Consider the following 19,842-nt stretch of genomic DNA (forward strand, 5'->3'; position numbering starts at 1 on the left):
TTTCCACATCAATTGCGAAGGGATTACTAAGCAGTTCAAACTTGCATTTCTGGGCATCGAAGTCGGCAAATCGCCGGCTAAACTCAGCGGCGAGAACACTGAGTTTTTCAGCAAACTGTGCGCATGGGAACACGGCGGTAGAGATCTGCGCTTTTATGGATTGGCAGCAGGGAAAATGGCAAGGGTTTCCTTGCAGCATCTGATTCTCCCACAGGCACAGTTTAGTTTTGAAGGCCCTCACTGCAGCGTACATGTCTGTGATGATGCGCCCCCGCCCCTGAAGCTGCAGGTTCAGCGCATCGAGATGGCTCGAGATGTCACAGAGAAAGGCCAGCTCACACAGGAACTTTTGCTCCCGGAGCTCTGCTGTATCCTTCCCTTTGGTTTCCAGGAATTGACATATTTCCTCACGCAGCTCGAAACATCTGTTCAGTACTTTTCCTCTGCTTAGCCATCTCACCTCTGTGTGATACGGCACGTCTGCGTAATCCGAACCACACTCCTCCAGAAAAGATTTAAACTGGCGGTGATTTAGACCTTTGGCTCTTATAAAGTTAACTACCTGTGTTACTGTGGTCATAACATGTTCCATCTTTAGGGCTTTGGCACACAGTGCTTCCTGATGTATGATGCAGTGGTAAACAGTTAGCTCACGCACAGTTCTCTTCCCGCATCTTCTCCCGAACCATGCCCACCAGTCCACTCTTTTTACCGCACATCGCTGGCGCACCATCTGTCGTTAATCCAACGAGTTTATCCCACGGCAGCTTTATTTCAGTTACACATTTGGAAACCTCCTCAAAGATTTCCTTTCCTGTGGTTGTGCCATGCATTGATTTGAATCCTAATAGCTCCTCCGTAACACACAGATTTGAGTCCACTCCACGGATGAAGACTGACAGCTGAGCAGTATCAGATGCGTCGCAGCTCTCATCCACAGCGAGGAGAACGCAACAAAATCTTTTCCCTTTTCCATCAGCTGGTCATACAGATTGGTGGCAAGATCACATGTGCGATCAGCTACTGTGTTCCTGCTCAGGCTCACGTTTGAAAATGCTTGTTTTTCTCTGGGCATACGAGGTCACAAACCATCATGCACTTTTTCATGAACTCTCCCTCATTAAAGGGCCGGGCTGATTTTGCGATCTCTGCTGCCACTATATAACTAGCCTTTACAGCAGCCTCGCTTTGTGATGTGGCTTTTTAAACATATTCTGTTGTGAAACCAAACTTCTTTTCATCTCCTCTACTTTCTGGCTCCTTTGAGTCATGTCCAGGTCCTTGTATTTGTCATGGTGTTTCGTTTCATAGTGTCGTCTAATGTTGTACTCCTTACTTACAGCCACGTTGACTCCACAAACAAGACAAACAGGTTTGTCTTTTACATATGTAAACAGATATTCTGCCTCCCACTTGTCCAGAAAGCTCCTGTTTTCTGCCTTTCTTTTCGCCATTTTTGGGAAGGGTTAGCTCGCTGACAGTTGTAGCGTCTATGTTGCTATGACTACTGTCACAGAGGAGAGAGCGTTTCTGGGTCCTGTCCTGATTGGCGCGCGAAAACAGCAGAGCATTATGGGATTCGTGGTGAATGCGCTGTATAATACCGGTGGGCCAGCTCTAGTAGTAATTTGGTATTGTCTCGCGGGCCAAATATAATTACCCCGTGGGCCACCAGAGTTTGACACCCATGGTCTACATGCATTGTGAACTGCCGCTCCATACTGAGATGAGTCATCATGCAGAGGCTGTAGAGATGCCAGATTTGGACCACACAATTTAACAGTTCCAATTAATGCCATGCTGTTCATATAAATCATTTATTACAATTGACCAGTTTCACAGTTATTTATACCAGTGAAAGGGAGTGGTAACCGGGTTCTTGTCATTCAACCCTAATCAGGTGTGACCGCCTGATGCAGAGCGGCATCTCCTTCGCATAGAGTTGACCACTTCTCTTCAATGGCTGTGCGAAGTTGCTGAATATTGGCGGGAAATGGAACAAGCTGTCGTACACTTTCATCCAGAGCATCCCAAACAGCTCAATGGGAGACATGTCTGGTGAGCATATGCAGGCCGTGACAGAAGTGGGACATTTTCAGCCTCCAGGAATTGTGTACAGATCCTTGTGTCATACATTACCATGCTGAAACATGAGGTGATGTGGCAGATGAATGGCACGACAACGGGCCTCAAGATCTCATTAAGGTAAATCTGGGTATTCAAATTGCCATCGATAATATATTGCATTGATTGTACGTAGCTTATGCCTGCCCATACCATAACCCCACCACCACCATTTGTTATTTACCCCTTATTTTTTTATTTAACTAGGCAAGTCCGTTAACACATTCTTATTTACAATGACGCCAAACCCAAACGACGCTGGGCCAATTGTGCGCCGCCCTATGGCACTCCCAATCACGGCTGGTTGTGAAACAGCCTGGAATTGAACCAGGGTCTGTAGTGATGTCTCTAGATGCTGAGCAGCATCTGGTCTCCCATCCAGGGACCAAACCTGCTTTAACTTAAGTGGTAACCCAGCAGTGGGATGCTGGATGGTATGAAGCAGGCTTCATGGGACACACTGTTCACAAAGTTGACATCAGCAAACCGCTTGCCCACACAACACCAAACTCAATGTCTGCCATCTGCCTGGCACAGTTAAAACGAGGATTAATACGTGAAGAGCACACTTCTCCAGTGTACTAGCGTCGATCGAAGGTGAGAATTTTTGCCCACTGAATTAAGTTATGACGCCGAACTGGAGTCAAGTCAAGACACTGGTGAGGATGACGAGCACACAGATGAGATTCCCCGAGACTGTTTTTGACAGTTTGTGCAGAAATTCTTTGTTGAGCAAACCCAGTTTCATCAGCTGTCAGGGTGGCTTGTCTCAGACGATCCCGCAAGTGAAGAAGCCGGATGTGGAAGTCCTGGGCTGGCATGGTTACACGTGGTCTTGGGTTGAGAGACCAGGTGTAGGTACTGCCAAATTCTCTAAAATGACACTGGAGGCAGCTTATGGTAGAGAAATGAACATTAATTTCTCTGGCAACAGTGCTGGTTGAGATTCCTGCAGCCAGCAGGCCAATTACACACTCCCTCAAAACTTGCGACATCTGTGACAGTGTGTTTTGTTACAAAACTGCACATTTTATAGTGGCCTTGTCCCCAGCACAAGGGTGCACCTGTGTATTGATCATGCTGTTTAATGAGCATTTTGATATGCTACACCTGTCAGGTGGATGGATTATTTTAGCAAAGGAGAAAATGCTCACTAACAGGAATATAAACAAATTTGTGCACAACATTTTAGAGGAATAAGCTTTTTGTGAGTATGGAACATTTCTGGGATATTTTATTTCAGCTCGTGAAACATGGGACCAACACTTTACATGTTGCATTTATATAATTATTTATTCAGTATATATTTCACCACTAAATGAATATGAGCATGTATCTGTGAATTAATGTACATCTTTGTTCTACAAACCTTTGGCCAGAAAGAGAAGGAGAAGGTTCTCTGGATGGCTGAGGGTTCTCCATCCTCGGGACAGAACCCATCGCGGGTCTCGTCTCTGGCCGTGGTGCTCAGTGAGGCATTGCTCTCCTCGTCAAAGTTCTTCTGCTCAGAGGTGGCACCAACTGAAAAATGACAACAACGCTTGGTCAATTGCAGCCACAAGAGAATCTAGAAATGGCTTCATGTAGTGCTTTCTCAAAATTAGCAACAGCAGTATACGAGAAGGGTCATACAGTGAATCTTCAATTCAACACTAAGCAGCAAGCTTAAATAGACTACATACAGACATATGGTAGTTTCTAAATGCCAGCTAAAGCAGACCAACTACACACAGCCACTTACTGTGTTGGGGCTGGCTTCAACAGAGTAGTTATGAGTCATGCACTTGCATGGCCCAATGGTCTATAGTATAGACCCCTACACAGACCCACGGTTGATAGTTTGCATGAATTCACACCCTAAAATTGAATTTATCCTTGAGAAAAGCTATATTTTTAGCAATGGAGTTGGGAGTAAGAGATACCTTCAGCTTGAGACGACTTCTCAGACTTGTCGTCTTCCTCCATCTTCTCCTCATCCTCCTCTTCGAGGCCTTTCTCAGCCACTGGATTGGGAGATTTGGGAGACTTGGCTGGACTCCCTTCTTTCTCCTTCTTGGTTTTCTGGTCTTCCGATGCTTTGGAAGACTCCGGTTTTTCCTGGAATTCTGGATTCTTGTCCTGGTCCCCGACGTCCTCATTGGGAGTGTCTTCTTTCTCAGGTCCGGCCTCCTTGGAAGACTCTCCGTCAGAATCACCGTTGACCTCCATTTTCTCCTCCTTCAGTTCTTGGTCTTCCTCGTCTTTTAGGTCATCTCCCTCCTCCTTAGCTTTCTCGTCCTTCAACTCCTTCTTGGGAGACGCAGCCTTCTCTTCCTTCTCTCCCTCCATCTCGTCTTCCTTGCCTTCCTGCTCGTCTGGTTTCTCAGCTTTAGTACATGGAAGGTCGTTGTCACCTTCCTCTTTCACCTCCTTGCCTTCCACATCCTCCTCTTTGACATGAGAGGGTTTCTCAGCAGCAGCCTGCTCAGAGGCAGTAGAGGGAGCTCCATCGCGGGGCGGCTGAGGCGCCCCAGCCGATCCCCCCTTAGTGAACTTCCTGTGGGCCTCAAGGAAGCCCAAGGCTGGGTCGTTGAGGATGTGGTAGTCGGTGCGGCTCACGCCGTGCTTGGAGGCGCCCAGGAGGAGGTCGCGGTCATGACGGCCGCAGTCCCACCACTCCGGCAGGTCAGAGCTGGGCTGGCAGAGGCGCAAGCGCTCACCCAGCAGGGGGTGGGGTAACACCTGCTCGCGGATGCGGCGCAGCAGCTCGATGCGGTAAAGGGTGCGTGATGCCCGCTCCTCCGTGATGGGGTCAATGATCAGGGTGGGGTCTGGGAGCTCTGCCAGAGAGACAGAGGGAGGGGGGGTGAGGAGAGAGGAAAATAGTTGTTAATCTAGTCAGTCTTTCCAGGGAATGATCCTTTGCTTTAGCTTAAGTAAATGTAGGTATGGCTGAAGTTGTGTTCAAGAGCTCTCTGTAATTAAATGTGTGAGGGCATTTACCTGTGTCGGTCTTGACCTGCATGCGACACACCCGTTTGCACATGGCCACAAAGGAGAAGTAGTATTTCTCTAGGCTCTCGTCAGTCTTCTTGTCCAGACGGGCGAAGGCCCTGAACTGGGTCCAGTCAAAGCGCTGACGGGCCGTGTCATAGATCACGCCAAACGTGGACACCACGCGGTAAAAGTCTGCTTCCTCACGCCTGGTCCACCTGATGACGAGACACGGAAGGGTTAATCCAACAACCAATGGGATGGAAAGCAATGTATGAGTAGTGTATTGATTAGGAGACTGGAGCATTATGGGTACTGTAGTACATACATCATGTTACAAGTAGCGCTTCTCAAACAAGCACCAAACAATAATACAGGAAGTTGATAGAACTTCAAGAAACTCTTGACTGTACTGCCTTCCATACAGCTGGGTAACAAATTGAAATGTTTATTATATACATAGTGTTTATGGTGTATAACATATCCTAAGAAATCTGAATGGAAGTGTGCCTCGAAAACATCTAATCAACCAATCAAACTATTACTGTTTCTATACCTTTGACGCCTCTCTTTGAAGAAGGCCCCTCCTTCCGCCAGGAGAGCCGTCGCCTCGGGAATGAACGCTCCGCCCTTGGCCATATAAGGACTGCCCTCTGCCATGAAGGCTCCTCCCTCATGCACGTAGGCCCCTCCACCATCTGTGACCATGGAGAGTAGCTGTTCTCGGGGCCGCCGGCGGCGGCGGCCGTCGGGCCGGGCCATGGCCTCCTGGCGGAGCTGCTCACGTTTGTGCGTCCGCTGGTAGGCAGTGATGAGGCGGCGGAGTCTAGCGGTGAGGGCCGAAGCTGCCGGCCAGTACAGACGACCCGCCCCTCTGCTGCCTGCTCCATTCTCACCTGGTTTAGCTGTGAAGGAGAGGAGAAAAGGGTGGAATATTAGGACTAGGACAAATAAATGTGACTGCATACTGTTGAGATGGTTCTGAAAAGCAACTTTGGTTTCTTTGGGTGTGTACATTGGTGGTTTGATATAAAAATAAATATATACATATTTTGAACTAAGGATTGATGGATGGTGAATCATCGTCAGACAGATTGCTAGTAAATAATACACTGTCAAGCTTTTTATTGAATTTATCCCAAAATTGTGGTCAACAGTGCTACATCATGTGAACGCAGAGATGGCCGCTCCACTTACATTCACCACTCTCAACGTCCATAGCTTCCTCTTTGTCATCAAGGGGAGAGTTAGTGAAGTCATCCATCTCATCTTTAAAGGGCATGCGGAGAGGCTTGTACTCTGGGTCCTCATCCTCTCTGTACACACAAAGAACCAGGGATGGAGGGATGAAGAGAGAGAAGAGAAATTAGTTTTAAACTTAAACAGAATCAAACAAAGGAGCAAGGGAAAAAGTGGTAGACAGCCAGGAAGAGAATATTGAGGGAAATTGGAGATGGGAGGTCTGGGAGGGAAAGGAAGATCGAGTGGAGAGAGGGAGACCAAGACAGGTCGAAAAACAAACAAATAGGAGGGAGAGACAGGAAGGAAGATGAGTTGGAGGGTGACGGGGACAGGAGGTTGATAAGAAAAAGAGGAGGAGGAAGAGGGGAAAGAGGTGGTGGTGAATTTTGGCTGAGTGTCTTACCCCTCCGGACCATCTGCCATCATGTCCGCCCCCCTCTGCTCTGCAGCGATGGCCTTGGCGTCAGGCATGCCCACCCGCTCCAAGAAACACAGTGCAGGGTCGGCGCGCACCGAGTTATACTTCTCATAGCCTGGGATGGAGAGGGAGAGCGAGAGAGCACGATTGAGAAAGAAGGAGAGGGGTTGAATTAGAGTTCTACTTTCTACATCTGGTGAAGAGAGAGGGAGTGGGTGAGAGATGATTGCATTGTGACTGGGAAACGACACGCACCAGGCCTAGAACACAGCAGACGTTGACTGACAATTTACAGTGGAAATACATATACACCTAGGCATTAATCATGATACACAGTAGCATCAATCCTGAAAGACTGAACAAAAAGCAAGAGAAGCCTAATTGAGTTTAAAACAAAACCCATCATGAAGTTCAGAATCACATCCTAAAAACGAACTGCCATCCATATATAGAGATGAGAAAAACAAAAACAGAAGGACAGACCCCAGGGTCCAGATGCAGACAGGGGGGCAGTGCCTGTTGGAGCGTGTGTGAGCGCGCGTCTGACTGTGTTTGTGTGTTAATGTGTATAAGAAAATCTGTGTGCCTATGTCAGTATGTGTGTGTATTTGCCCAAGTGTGTGTAGCAGAGAGAAAAGTGCCCGTTGGAGCTTTCCAAGCAGAACAGATTAGAGCCTGCAGATCCCACTGAGCACGGCGGGTGGGAGGAGGGGGAGACAGAGGGGGCGGGGGAAGAGGCACAGGCTGGAGCCCCCTCAACCGTGCCAGTTTGCAGACCAGACTATCCCCCTTCTCCTCCACCTCTCAGCCTGCCCCCCCCACTCCCCAAAGCCCCCACCAGAACATCACATTTCAATTAGGATTTATGCGGTGACACATTGTTCCTAACCGCTGTTGCGCCCCGAGCCAAGCGCTAATCATGAGGGGGTTTATAGGCCATCACTCTTCCTTCTCACAGCCCTGGAGAGTGTGTGTGCCTGTACAGTGTGTACAGTGTGTGTACGGTGTGTGTACCAGACATGTGTGAGGGTTTGGTCTGTGTGCGCATGCTGGTGTATGTGTGTGACAGAGGCAGAGAGTAGCTTCCTCCCCCGGCCTCCCAAGTGAATGAGGATTATGATAAACTATAGGCTAGCTCTATTGTTTCCATGTGTGTTTGAGAGAGCACCCGTGTGTGTGCGCGCGTCAGGGCTGAGGCACAGCTCAGATCCATAATTGAATCAGAGAGGCTGGCAATTATGGAGAATAATGACAATTATCCCAAATTAATATGAATATTTATCACCATCAATACAATTGACACTTAAAATCGTTACAATTCTGGCTTACCTTGTTTTGCACTGTAACACAAAAAAAGGTGGTTAAATCTAAACCAGCTAGCCCATAGCTAAAAGAGAACTAACCTCATGATAAAGTGCATCAACCAACTGTGGTTGATAGAACACTGGATAACCAGGGACTAGATGGAAGCTGCAACAAGTCTGTGCTCACACACACACCTACCTACACAGCCCATCTTCTCGGGCTGCTGGACATAGCCATCAATCAATCTCATGACGTCTCACTGAGCCAGCTGTGCTCCGCGGTCGCTATGGGAACACCAATCAAGCCGAAGCAGCCAGAACTCGGGCGGTGTGCGTATGTGTGTGCGAGTACCGGACGGGTGGGGCTTACCGTGTTTGAAGACGCCGATGAGGAGCGATTTGTCCGACTCGCTGTCCCACCAATCGGCAGGGACCTCGGCGTGGAAAGGCTGAGGGATCCAGATATCCATTTCACTGTGGGCCCAGACCAAGGGGAGAGGAAGAGAGAACGAGGGGAAAATGAATTAACAGTGTCTAAAAATCGGCGCGTGTCCGTATTAGGCCCCATCTCCAGGCATCTGGGAGGAAATATGGTCATTAGCCACGCTGCTGGAACATCTCCACTGTGGCCCAAATGGAACCGTATTTCCTACATCGTGCCTCGACCAGAGCCAAAAGTAGTGCACTATATAGGAAATAGGGTGCCATTTAGAAAGCAGCCCTCATCACTAAGGAGACCTAGGCAGAGCAGGCCTAACCTTATCACCACTAGCAGCCTGCCCTGATGCCTGCAACGCTATCACCACTAGCAGCCTGCCTGGCCTAATCCAATACAGACACACACACAGGCAAGCTGGCACTTATACACAGGCACACACATACACAATAACTGGCACATATATGCACACACACACACACAATAACAGCATTGTAGCTATTCAGCGAAGAGCCTCAGACGCCATTGACATGGTGTGCACGTTTTCAGCATTATATATGCATGCACATCTGGGTGATGGGGTGAAACGAGGGGAGAGGGAGGGAGTGTGAAGATAAAGCAGGCAGGGGCTTGGGAGTGTTGGAGTGAGAGATAAAGGGATGGAGGGAGGAGACGGAAGGGAGTGGATGCCAACCTTGAGTCTGTTCCCTCTAGGATCCGGTCGGCTTGGTCACCGATGACTTCCTGTCGCAGATAGTAGAGCATACGGACCCTCAGGAGAACTCTGTGTGTGTGGGGGGGAGACAGAAATAGGAAAGAAAGAAAAGGGAAGAGAGGGGGAGGGTAATAAAAGTGAAACTCTGGTCCCGTGCGCCAGCAGCAGTAGCTGGCTAGAGCGGCTAGCTGCGGCGGCGGATCTTTGGCACTGGCCGTTACCCATCCATCACGCTGCCAGGCCTGATTAGCCACGCCGCGCGCCAGCCCCTGCGCCTGACAGATGGCACCACATAATCGCCCCTGTGTGTGCCGCCTTTCACCCGCTTCCAACAGGTCTGCCTGGCACCTGGCCTGGCGCGGCGCCAGCCTCAACCCCAAAAAACCTGGCCGCCACAAAATCTCCCCGACAACAACAGAGTAGAAAGAAGAGTTGCGGCCAAGGAAGGAGGGAAAGTAAATAGGACACTGGCTAGAACTAAACAAAAGGAGTGTGTGTGTGTGGGGCTAGTTGGAGTGGAGCTATGGAACTCATGTGAAATAGGATTACCGGGGACTAATGGGTGTTCGCTTTTTTGGGAATTATTAAGAAACCACCAACTATCAACGGTGTGTTGGCCTGCTTATCTATGACAATATGGTGGTGTGTGAGTAGGGGTTGTGTTTCCGTTAGGTTAAAGGTCAGAGGTTAGGGTAGACCAGTGTGTTCGAGACCACGTAAAGTGAGACCGGTTCAAGACCGGAGCAAATCGAGTCCAAGTCAAGACCAAGACCGTAGGGTGGCAAGAGAGTCAAAACCAGCAAAATAGGAGTCCAATTTAAGACAATGACTAAAAGAAATATCTAAAAATTCAAGTATTTCTGTGCTATAGATCCTATAGGTAACAATGTAGGCCTATCTAATATTAGTTTAAATATATATATTTCAAAAGAAAAGCCAATTGGATTGGATTGTAAACTATTAGAGAAGAACTAGGCAAGTCAGTTAAGAACAAATTTTTATTTACAATGACTGCCTACCCCGGCCAAACCGGACGACGCTGGGCCAATTGTGTGCCGCCCTATGGAACTCCCAATCATAGCCAGATGTGATACAGCCTGGAATCGAACCAGGGACTGTAGCGATGCCTCTTGCACTGAGATGCAGCGTCTTAGACCGCGGCGCCACTCGGGAGCCTTCAGAAATTGAGAATGGTGAAAAATGCATGCCGAGGGAAAATAGTCACTCTACAAGTTGTTACTAACCCAAACACAGTAGGGAACAATGACGGCCTTCAGAGAATTTGTAATAATAAATGTTCTGATTTTATCTCTTCAGTTGTTGTTGGAAAGGAAAGCGTGAACACTGAAGATGAGAAAAAGATCCAATAAGGATTTTTCTTTGGTGGTTTTTGGGGAGATAAATCTGGCTGGCTAAACTCTATTAGGGAATCATTTTGGAGTGACAGTGGACATTCAACCAATCACATGTTGATTTTTAATGGGTTGGACGTTTAACCAAAACGACTTCCTTCAAAGGCCAACAGGTCACTGCGAATAGCGAGCAGTAGTTTTCCCACGATCTAGCTAGCTTTCGTTGTAGACTAGTTTGCAGCAGGTGCTATCGAAGAGGATGGTAATTTGTTGGTGAGTGGAACTGTGTTTTTATTTATTGCAGCTCGCAGCAATTTCTTTGAATAGAACTTCAGCGAGAAACGCTGTTGCATCTAAACTTAAGTTCACCGGTCACTTTGTGTGCTGTTTGTGAAAAAGACATTTGCAATGGGAAGTAATTGTTAACACTTAATGGTTGTGTTTTTGTATTCTTATGATTGGGACCTACTGGCGTATTATGTCAGTGAATGTGCGCCACGTCCTTTAACATCATGCTGTGTGTGACTGCTGTCTATCGGCCCTATGCAGTTTATGTTAAACACACTCTCCTACATAGTGCACTCTGGTATTACAGCCGCTGTCCATCCGGCATCACGAGCTTGTCTCGCACATCCTTTGATGTGTCACTGTTCTTGCTTTTGGTGATGTGTGATCGTGATGGCGTAAGGCTAGGTTGTTTAAGCAGTGTGGTTGTGGGTAGCATTATCCGTGTGGGTGCTATCTGTGTGAGTGGCAGCCACACAGTTCTGTTTTATTCAGTTGGGTGCATTAAGTGATGGTATGATTTTTGAGTTCAGTACATGTTGGAAGTTGCCACGTTTCACCACTGAGCAAACATGTCTATAATAGATATTAAGACTGTTACAATTCCCCCCCTCCCCATTACTAATAGTGAGCGCACAACTTGCAAATAATTCCCCTAACTCTTCCCTACTAGTGAATCAAGGAAATTCTGATGAGCGCAACGAGGTTTGAGGATATTTGTCAATGAAAGTAAAGAACAGTAATGTTACGAGTCAAGTAGGAGGCCCAGGTTTTAATAGGTGATAAGATCGTTTAATGAAAGGTGGGTATGTATATTTCACCTGGCGAAGCAGTTTAACGCGCTGACTAAATGGAAGCTGATAACTACTGAGTTTCTTACGCCACTAGTCTCGGGAAGAAATGACGAGTCCTCACTGTCCGACACAGTCAAAATGTATCAGACAAACATGGGGTCTCGAGACCGGACTCGAGCACAACGACACTGAGCTTGATCAATGGCTAATTTGTTCCTTTGGTGTTTGAAAAACGACAGCGTTGAGGTTAGGATTTAGGGGTGACTTACTTATTACAGTGGTGTTTGAGGTGTCTTTTGTAGCTGTCCTCCTGCAGTAGCAGGTCAGGGTTACAGCTGGCCAGCCACTCTGCCCTGGGGAGCTGGGGAGGGGCAGGCGGGGCTGGTTTCCCTTTCTTGCCTTTACGACCCCGTGGTACTGGAGTAGACAGACCTGCAGGAGAGGGGGGGAATCACAACAACAGTCAGAGACATTACAATTTAGGGTAATAGATTCATTAGTTCTCATTGAGATCCCTTTATAAAGAGAGACCTGGGTTTGACAAGTCTAGTACCAGCAAGGATTTGATCAATCATGACAATTATTTATTTTAAATGGCCATCTGCAAACTAATTGATAACATTGAAATAGCAAGGAATTGGGCTAACTATGGTTTGTGTAACCAAATCAGATTCCAGTTTGCTTAGGCGGGAAACCAATGAGGATCAAGGTCAAATAAGTTATGTAAAGTCAGACTGAACCAGTTTGAGCCGGTTCTAGTCCAGCGCTAAACCAGACAGAGCATAAGGTTAAAGCAAGGTCATGTCAGGAGTTGTTGTGGAGGGAATAAGTGGGGGAGGGGTTGAGTGAGCGAGCAAGGGACGTTGGTGGTGGTACTGTGAAATATCCTATGGAATTCAACGCATGTTTATTCACTACTCCTACTGGAGGCTATTGGGCAGGTCTTAAAGAGCAGCTGGTGAAGTTGCTACTGTGAGACAGTGGAAAGGTGGTGGTGTGTTCGTTACGTTTTTGGTTAAGCTACGGTAATGCTGCAGTAAGGGTGCGTAGGGATACGTACCGGAATGGTTAGTGAGCGTGCGGCTCTGTCCGTCCTCGGTGGGCGTGATGAGGTCCCAGATGAAGCTCTTGATGTTCTCGTCGCCACGGTAGTGCAGCAGGCAGTAGGCCAGCAGGGCGCGGCAGATGGTCTCCACATCTTGCTCGCGCAGGGGCCGCTTGAAACGCCCGTGGGACAGGATGTCTCCCCAGCGACCCCACCTAGCAGGGAGGGGGAGATCATCACAGAGAGAGGGGAAGAAAAAGGGAGGGGAGAGACGGAGGGATAGAAAGTGATAACGGAGAGGGGGGGAAAGAAAAAAGGAGAGCGGGAAAGAGAAAACAAGATGAAGGAAATTATAAGAAAAGAAGAATAGACGAACGAAGCAAGGAGAGAGAGGAGAAAGAGATGAGAATTATTTAGTCAGTGTCTCAAGTATTATCATTTATCCCGATGACTCACATTTACAATCTGGAGTTGGAAGGTTTTTTATTTCCATATTCCTCCCCCCACCCAAACTACTACAGTAAGGTTGAGGGGCGGGTATGAATGGGGCAGTGTTATGTCTGGCTCTCTGCCTTTCAACCAGGTTCCAATGTCACACCACGATCTGATTCCGTGACCCTGTTCGCTCATGACCGCACATGCAACCGACAGCACATCTCATTACCGCGGGTGACCCAGAGTAGATTTCTACTTGTGACAACCGAGCGAAGACTCTTGTCTCGCCCTAAAACGTTTCTACACGGCAGTGAGATAACCCCACTGACACCCAGACGATAGGAGTGCGTTTGTGGGTCGAGGGAGGCTGGGGCTGATCTATGGAGGGAGATAGAGAGGGAGGGAGTCAATGGCAGCAGCGTCAGTTGAAATGAGTCCTCTCAGACGTGATGGCTCTAATTTGCCCTACAGCCCTGGGGTCTAGACAGTACAGTTGACTCGGTCGCATGTGAAAAACAAACCCCACTGCTGGTCAGACGTGGTGAGTGCATGCAGCCAGCCGTGATCTCTCCCTGCGGAGGGCAGCCGGGCACGGCGACTAATGAGTGTGTGTGTTTATAAGTGCTGGGCCATTGTGTGTGATGTAGGTGCTGGTTGGTTGGTTCACTGTGTGGTTGTGTGTTGGGTCATTATAGGAGTGCACGCAAGATCGATCTGGGCTCGTGTTTGTGTAAGTATACAGGCATGTTTAATGGCCCCTTGCGTGTGGGAGCCTCAGATGGCTAAGTGTTAAATTACTCTACATGGGAGTGTGCAAGCAATAGCGCTCCGTGGGCGTCATTTCCCCCCAGACCACCGCAGCATGACCAGACCAGTCGCTTGTGACTGGTGTTTAGGCAAGCACACATCCTCAACCTCCTGAGCCTACAAAGGAGGGAAAGGAAAGATGAGATCGGTACCCTGGAAGCCAGACAAGATATGACATCTCTCAGGAATCAGGTGGACTTCCTGAACGAGAAGATGTAGAGTTGAAAGGATTGGATGAGTGATAATCAAGGGCTGTGGTAATATCCCTCTGGTGTGTTTGAGTAATTTCTTACATCCATCTAACAGTCTGTAGTGTCTAGCTGTAGATATTGACCACTATGGTGAAAATCTTTCACCGAATTCCCCACAGAAAAAACAGAAAAAAATCCTGATTACATTCTTTCAGATCTATCAGGGTTAGCCTTCCAAAGGGACTTGAGGCTTGGAGAACAGTCATCCCTTCCCTAACAAATGTCTAAGTCTTTCAGATGTCCACTCACCCATAAACCAGGAGGTTCTTCTCCACCCTAAAGCACTCGCTGCGGGGGTACCCTTGGGCTCGGTCCTGTGGCCGCCTGGGTTTAGTCAAGGGCTTCTCGTTCTCGCCGTCACTCTCCAGCTCGGAGAACTCCGCCAACTCGTCCTCCTTCATTGAGCTGTAGTGGCGTGTCTGCTTCCGTACCCTCGGCGTGTCAATCACCAGGGTGTTCTAAGAAAATTGTTATTTAAATCACACAAAATTAAATTGTGTCAAACCCCCCTCAACCACATTTCCCTCCCTGTTAAAACGCTGAAAACAGGTAGCATGTTATTATTGACCTAATTACCAGTTTCCCTGCGGATAGAGATCGATATATTAGGTACAGTACAAGTCAAAGGTTTGGACACCTACTCATTCAAGGGGTTTTCCTTATTCTTACTATAATAACAGAAGACATCAAAACACACATGGAATCATGTATTATCCCCCCACCTGGAATGCTTTTCCATCAGTCTTGAAGGAGTTTCCACATATGCTGAGCACTTGTTAGCTAAACTCCAAGCGGGCTGTCGTGCCTTTAACTGAGGAGTGGCTTCCGTTTGGACACACTACCATAAAGGCCTGATTGGTGGAGTGCTGCAGAGATGGTTGTCCGACTGGAAGGTTCTCCCATCTCCACAGAGGAACTCTGTCAAAGTGACCATCGGGTTCTTGGTCACCTCCCTGAACAAGGCCCATCTCCTCCGATTCCCCAGTTTGGCCGGGGGGCCAGCTCTAGAAAGAGTCTTGGTGGTTCCAAATTTCTTTATTTGAGAATAATGGAGGCCACTGTGTCTTGGGGACATTTTTTTGTTTCCCTGCCGCAGATTTGTGCCTCGACACAATCCTGTCTCGGAGCTCTACAGACAATTCCTTCGACCTCATGGCTTGGATGTTGCTCTGACATGATTGGATTTTGCTCTGACATGCCCGGTCAACTGTGGGACATTAGACAGGTGTGCACCTTTCCAAATCATGTTCAATTAATTGAATTTACCACAGGTGGACTCTAATCAATCATCTCACGGATGATACATGGAAATGGGATGCACCTGAGCTCCATTTTGAGTCTCATAGCAACGCATCTGAATGCAAGTAACGCAAGTAAATAAGGTATGTTTGACATTATTTATAAATTTGCAACACTTTCTAAAAACCTGTTTTCGCTTCGTCATTATGGGGTATTGCGTGTAGATTGATGAGGATTTTTATTGATTTAATCCATTCAAGAACAAGGCTGTAATGTAACAACATTTGGAGTCAAGGGGTCTGAATAGTTTCCGAAAGCATTGTATATATACACACACACACACATATATATAAAAACTCATCCAGGGTGACTTGCAGAGATGACACGTCTGTTTATGCGGCTGGATTAAGTGCTATACTCTAGGGCCCTTGAGAGGGAGGAAAGAGCAAGAGCGGTGTGGGGTAGAGGCAGCGAGGAGAGGAAAAGGACTTGCTCTCTAGACTGACTAAGTGATGTCTCTGTTCCCCTCCGGCAGCAGCATAAGCTGCTTACTGCCTCTGGGTCCACCGAAGAGGGGAATGCGGGGTAATTAAGGAATAGAAAGAGATTCCCACAGCCACCGTTTTAAATGAGCTTGACTTAGCCCAGTTATGACTGGGGTGCCACGCATGGCTAGCCCGGGGGTAATAAGCCATATTAATTAACGCTTTAGATTAGTGTATGTATGAGGGAGATAATACTATTGAGCGCCGATACTTTAGCATGTGGTGTCTAAAGGGAGGGGAAACGCTGGTGTGACCACCCCGGGCTGGGTTTCTCCCATTCCCATAGTAAATACTGCAACTGAGAATTCAGCCCCAGAAGCCAAACTGTCAGCACAAATCGGTAGCCTTACTGTCCTCAAGTAGCCAGTTACTGTACAGTCCTCGAGACTGAAATACTGACCAAGCCAAGTCTCTGCCCTCCTAGGTCACCCGTCACACTACATTTCCCACAATTCAATTTCCTGAGGCTCACCCGTCCATTGATAGCATCCATGTCGAGCTCCGCCTTCTTGGCCCACTTCTGCCAGAAGTCTGGGTCCTCCAGGGAAATGTCCGTCCTGTTCCCAGCGGCCACGAAGCTCGCCTGGGGAGAAAGGGAGAAGGAGAAATGGTACCAACAGCGAATCTCCTGAATGCGTTTTCTCCACCTTCTTTTAATCAAATGACAATTTTGATCTCAAAGAAGTGCTGCTGGGTTAGCTCCCACTGACACTGCACAGCTTGGTTCTGAACAAGCCTGGCTCTCTAGTGTTAATGACCATAGAAATAGAATTACTAATAGAATGGGGCGACGGTCCACCCAGGCCCATAGACTTGAAAGGGTAAATCTGTTCTAGTAATTCAATTCCTATGGTAATGACTACTGGATTGAATGAGGGAGCTAAGAATACATAGGAAACAGCGTATTGAAGCTACCTTGGCGAAGGTGGACCCCTTGCCCTCGGACTCAATGGTGATGGTCTGGGTTCGTCTCTGGAGGATCTGGTCAATGTCTTCCTCGCAAAACTTCGAGCCCTCATCCTCCTCGTCCATCAGAGCTCCGTAAGCTCCTTTGCGGAGGAGGTCCTCTACTTCCTTCTTAGACAGCTGTTGCACCTGAGGTGGTAGAGTACATTTGAGGGTTTAGATCACGGAGCTCGGCACATCAACAGAAGTTTACCTTTATTAAGGTAATGAAGTACAGTTGAGAAGACCATCTTTCCAAAAAGACAGATGAGCAACCTTCACAGGTGACCAACCTTCTATTGCTGCATATATAACTTAGACTATAACAAGATGTCCTCAAGCCTGGTCTTGCTATTTGACTGTGTGAGAACTGTGTGTGTGTCGTACCCCGTTGGCTGCGTTCTCTCGGCCACTCATGGATTGCAGCACAGCCTTGTCAAGGCCCAGCTTGAGGCTGGCCTTGTCAAACATCTCCCTCTCATAGGAGTTCCTAGTGATCAGTCTGTAGATCTTCACCGCCTTGCTCTGGCCAATCCTGTGGCATCTGGCTTGGGCCTGAGAGAGAGGAAAAGAGAAAGAGGTATGGAGAAAAAAAAAAAACATGCTTAGATTCCAAAAAGCATAGATCAACTGATAATAAACGAAGTCATGGAGCTGTGTACCAGTGTGATAACATCTCGTCTGCCCTGTTTTGGAATGTTCACTCGTCTGTGCCCTGTGTTTTGTTTAATTTGCAAACCTGTGTACTGCATTTTGACTAGTGTCTGTCTACTGTATTGACCTGTGCAGTTATTTGAGTTGTGACCACAGTATTCTCAAAGATAGAAAAAAATTGCATCTTCAACTATCAAACTTAGTAGTGAGACTATTTCCAAGTCCAGCCCAGTCTTCATACCTGTAAGTCATTCTGGGGGTTCCAGTCAGAGTCAAAAATGATGCAGGTGTCTGCAGCAGTCAGGTTGATGCCCAGGCCCCCGGCCCGGGTACACAGCAGGAAGACAAAGCGGTCGGAGTCCGGTCGAGAGAAGCGGTCGATCGCAGCCTGCCGGAGGTTACCCCTCACGCGGCCATCGATACGCTCGTACGGGTACCTAGTCGGATGGAAACGGTCACGGTGAGTGTCAACAACACAGTCATACTAAAACAACCCACGTTTCTGACTGTCATCGTTGTGCTCCTACAGACTACTAGTAATGTGTGTGTGTATCTATATACACACACACAGCATGAATTATGATGTTCAAATGCATCAACTATTCAAAGATAAAACATGGCCAACATTAAAAATAAATAAAAGCGGGCTGCATCTGGCACATGGGCAACCAGTTTCAGACCCCTGGGTTAGGGGACTGAAGAGAACATCTAAAACAGTCAGATTCGCACCGTTTCTGGATGAGGTAGTCCTCCAAGATGTCCAGGCAGCGCACCATCTGGGAGAAGACGAGGACCCTGTGTCCCCCGGCCTTCAGCTTGGGCAGTAGCTTGTCGATCAGCACCAGCTTGCCCGCCGCCTGGATCATGGCCTGCAGGTGGAACTGGGCCATCTCAGCGTGGTGGTTCTCGCGGAAGTCCTCCAGGATCTTCTCCTCTGCACCTAGAACATAAGAGGCATCAGAATCATTCAAAGCAGCATGACTAAACCCAGTCAGTTCACAAACAAACCCAAGCCAAGTAGGTGGGGCACAGGACACCAAATTAACATCCAGAGGGTCCAAAATACACACATTCTAAGCCAAACGATTTTAGAATGAGTGTGATCTGCGTTAGTGTGTTCAGTACCATTGATGAGGTAGGGGTGGTTGCAGCACTTCCTCAGCTCCATCATGGTGTTGAGCAGGTTGGGGACCTGAGCCCCTCCGCCTCCCCATGCACCACCACCACCTCCCGGTCCTCCTTTAGACAGAAAGGAGAAGTTTTTCTCCAGGATGGCCCGGTAGTACTTCTTCTGGATGTTGGTCAGCTCCACCTGAGAACAGGGGATAGGAACGAAATCAGTCAGCAAGACCTCATAATACAGCAGTAGTAATCTAACAGAGTAGGTAAGATGGCTTGCACGTTGAAAGAATTGACATTAAGATAATTCCATTCAAGTACAAGGAAATCTCACTATTTGACCATGAGAAACGCACTCAAACACACACCTCGATGATGGTCTCCTCCTTGGGGGCCAGGTTCTTCTCCACATCCTCCTTGAGACGTCGCAGCATCATGGGCTTCAGGATGGCCTGCAGCTTCTGGACCTGCTCCTCAGTCTTGAGGTCGCCAAACTCCTGCATGAAGGTGTTCTCTGAGGGGAAGCGTTCAGGCTCCAGGAAGTTGAGCAGACTGAAGAGCTCCTCCACAGTGTTCTGCAAGGGCGTTCCAGTCAGCAGCACCTTGTGCTCCTTCCCAGGGGGAGAGGGGGGGGGAGTATTTAGTCATTACTGTACTTAGTTCCTTCCAGTAGGTCTTTATATACGTTTTGTTTTATTACTCCTGTGATAGGAGAGGAGGAAAGCGGAAACATATTGTCCCATTAATGTCCATGAAATATTAGCATTTCATCAATAAATTGCATATTTTCCAACATGTCCAATGGCAAGTAGTCTTTGTATCCACATGTGGTTGTATTGTGCATTTTTTATTTTTTTTGAATTGTCAAATAAATCATACACTTCTCTCTGTTTCAACTCACCATGTCCATCATCTTGAGTCCCTCGAGCAGTTTGCAGTTCCTGTTTTTGAGGCGGTGAGCTTCGTCGATGACCACACAGCGCCACGGGACGCTGCGCAGCTCCGGGCAGTCCGTCAGGATCATTTCAAACGTGGTGATGACTGCATGAAATTTGTATGCTCCCTTTATTACACGACCCTGAGGACGGAGGGACAAGAGAGCGAGGGAGAGGAAGGAGTGTTATGGTGAACATTAGATTTTCCTGCCCACGCGACTCAA

At 47.9% G+C, this 19,842-nt stretch overlaps 1 protein-coding gene across 4 annotated transcripts in view; it reads right to left on the reverse strand.

The window, feature by feature from the left end:
• Nucleotides 1-19,842, reverse strand: part of chd7 (chromodomain helicase DNA binding protein 7) — an 84,488-nt gene that overhangs the window by 14,177 nt on the left and 50,469 nt on the right. For all 4 annotated transcript variants that reach the window (XM_042328670.1, XM_042328671.1, XM_042328673.1 and 1 more), the window contains 19 exons: nucleotides 19,585-19,761; nucleotides 19,052-19,294; nucleotides 18,690-18,876; nucleotides 18,294-18,504; nucleotides 17,806-18,001; nucleotides 17,298-17,465; nucleotides 16,881-17,060; nucleotides 16,438-16,548; nucleotides 14,431-14,639; nucleotides 12,704-12,903; nucleotides 11,913-12,075; nucleotides 9,192-9,281; nucleotides 8,432-8,535; nucleotides 6,743-6,872; nucleotides 6,295-6,413; nucleotides 5,654-6,002; nucleotides 5,107-5,315; nucleotides 4,047-4,943; nucleotides 3,494-3,645 (listed from right to left, as the gene is read on the reverse strand). In XM_042328670.1, coding sequence (XP_042184604.1) covers nucleotides 3,494-3,645; nucleotides 4,047-4,943; nucleotides 5,107-5,315; nucleotides 5,654-6,002; nucleotides 6,295-6,413; nucleotides 6,743-6,872; nucleotides 8,432-8,535; nucleotides 9,192-9,281; nucleotides 11,913-12,075; nucleotides 12,704-12,903; nucleotides 14,431-14,639; nucleotides 16,438-16,548; nucleotides 16,881-17,060; nucleotides 17,298-17,465; nucleotides 17,806-18,001; nucleotides 18,294-18,504; nucleotides 18,690-18,876; nucleotides 19,052-19,294; nucleotides 19,585-19,761 — 4,095 coding nt within the window. The remainder of the gene's footprint in view (nucleotides 1-3,493; nucleotides 3,646-4,046; nucleotides 4,944-5,106; nucleotides 5,316-5,653; nucleotides 6,003-6,294; nucleotides 6,414-6,742; nucleotides 6,873-8,431; nucleotides 8,536-9,191; nucleotides 9,282-11,912; nucleotides 12,076-12,703; nucleotides 12,904-14,430; nucleotides 14,640-16,437; nucleotides 16,549-16,880; nucleotides 17,061-17,297; nucleotides 17,466-17,805; nucleotides 18,002-18,293; nucleotides 18,505-18,689; nucleotides 18,877-19,051; nucleotides 19,295-19,584; nucleotides 19,762-19,842) is intronic.

The sequence above is a fragment of the Oncorhynchus tshawytscha genome, linkage group LG10 (assembly GCF_018296145.1).
Source record: "Oncorhynchus tshawytscha isolate Ot180627B linkage group LG10, Otsh_v2.0, whole genome shotgun sequence".
NCBI classification, from domain to species: Eukaryota; Metazoa; Chordata; class Actinopteri; order Salmoniformes; family Salmonidae; genus Oncorhynchus; species Oncorhynchus tshawytscha.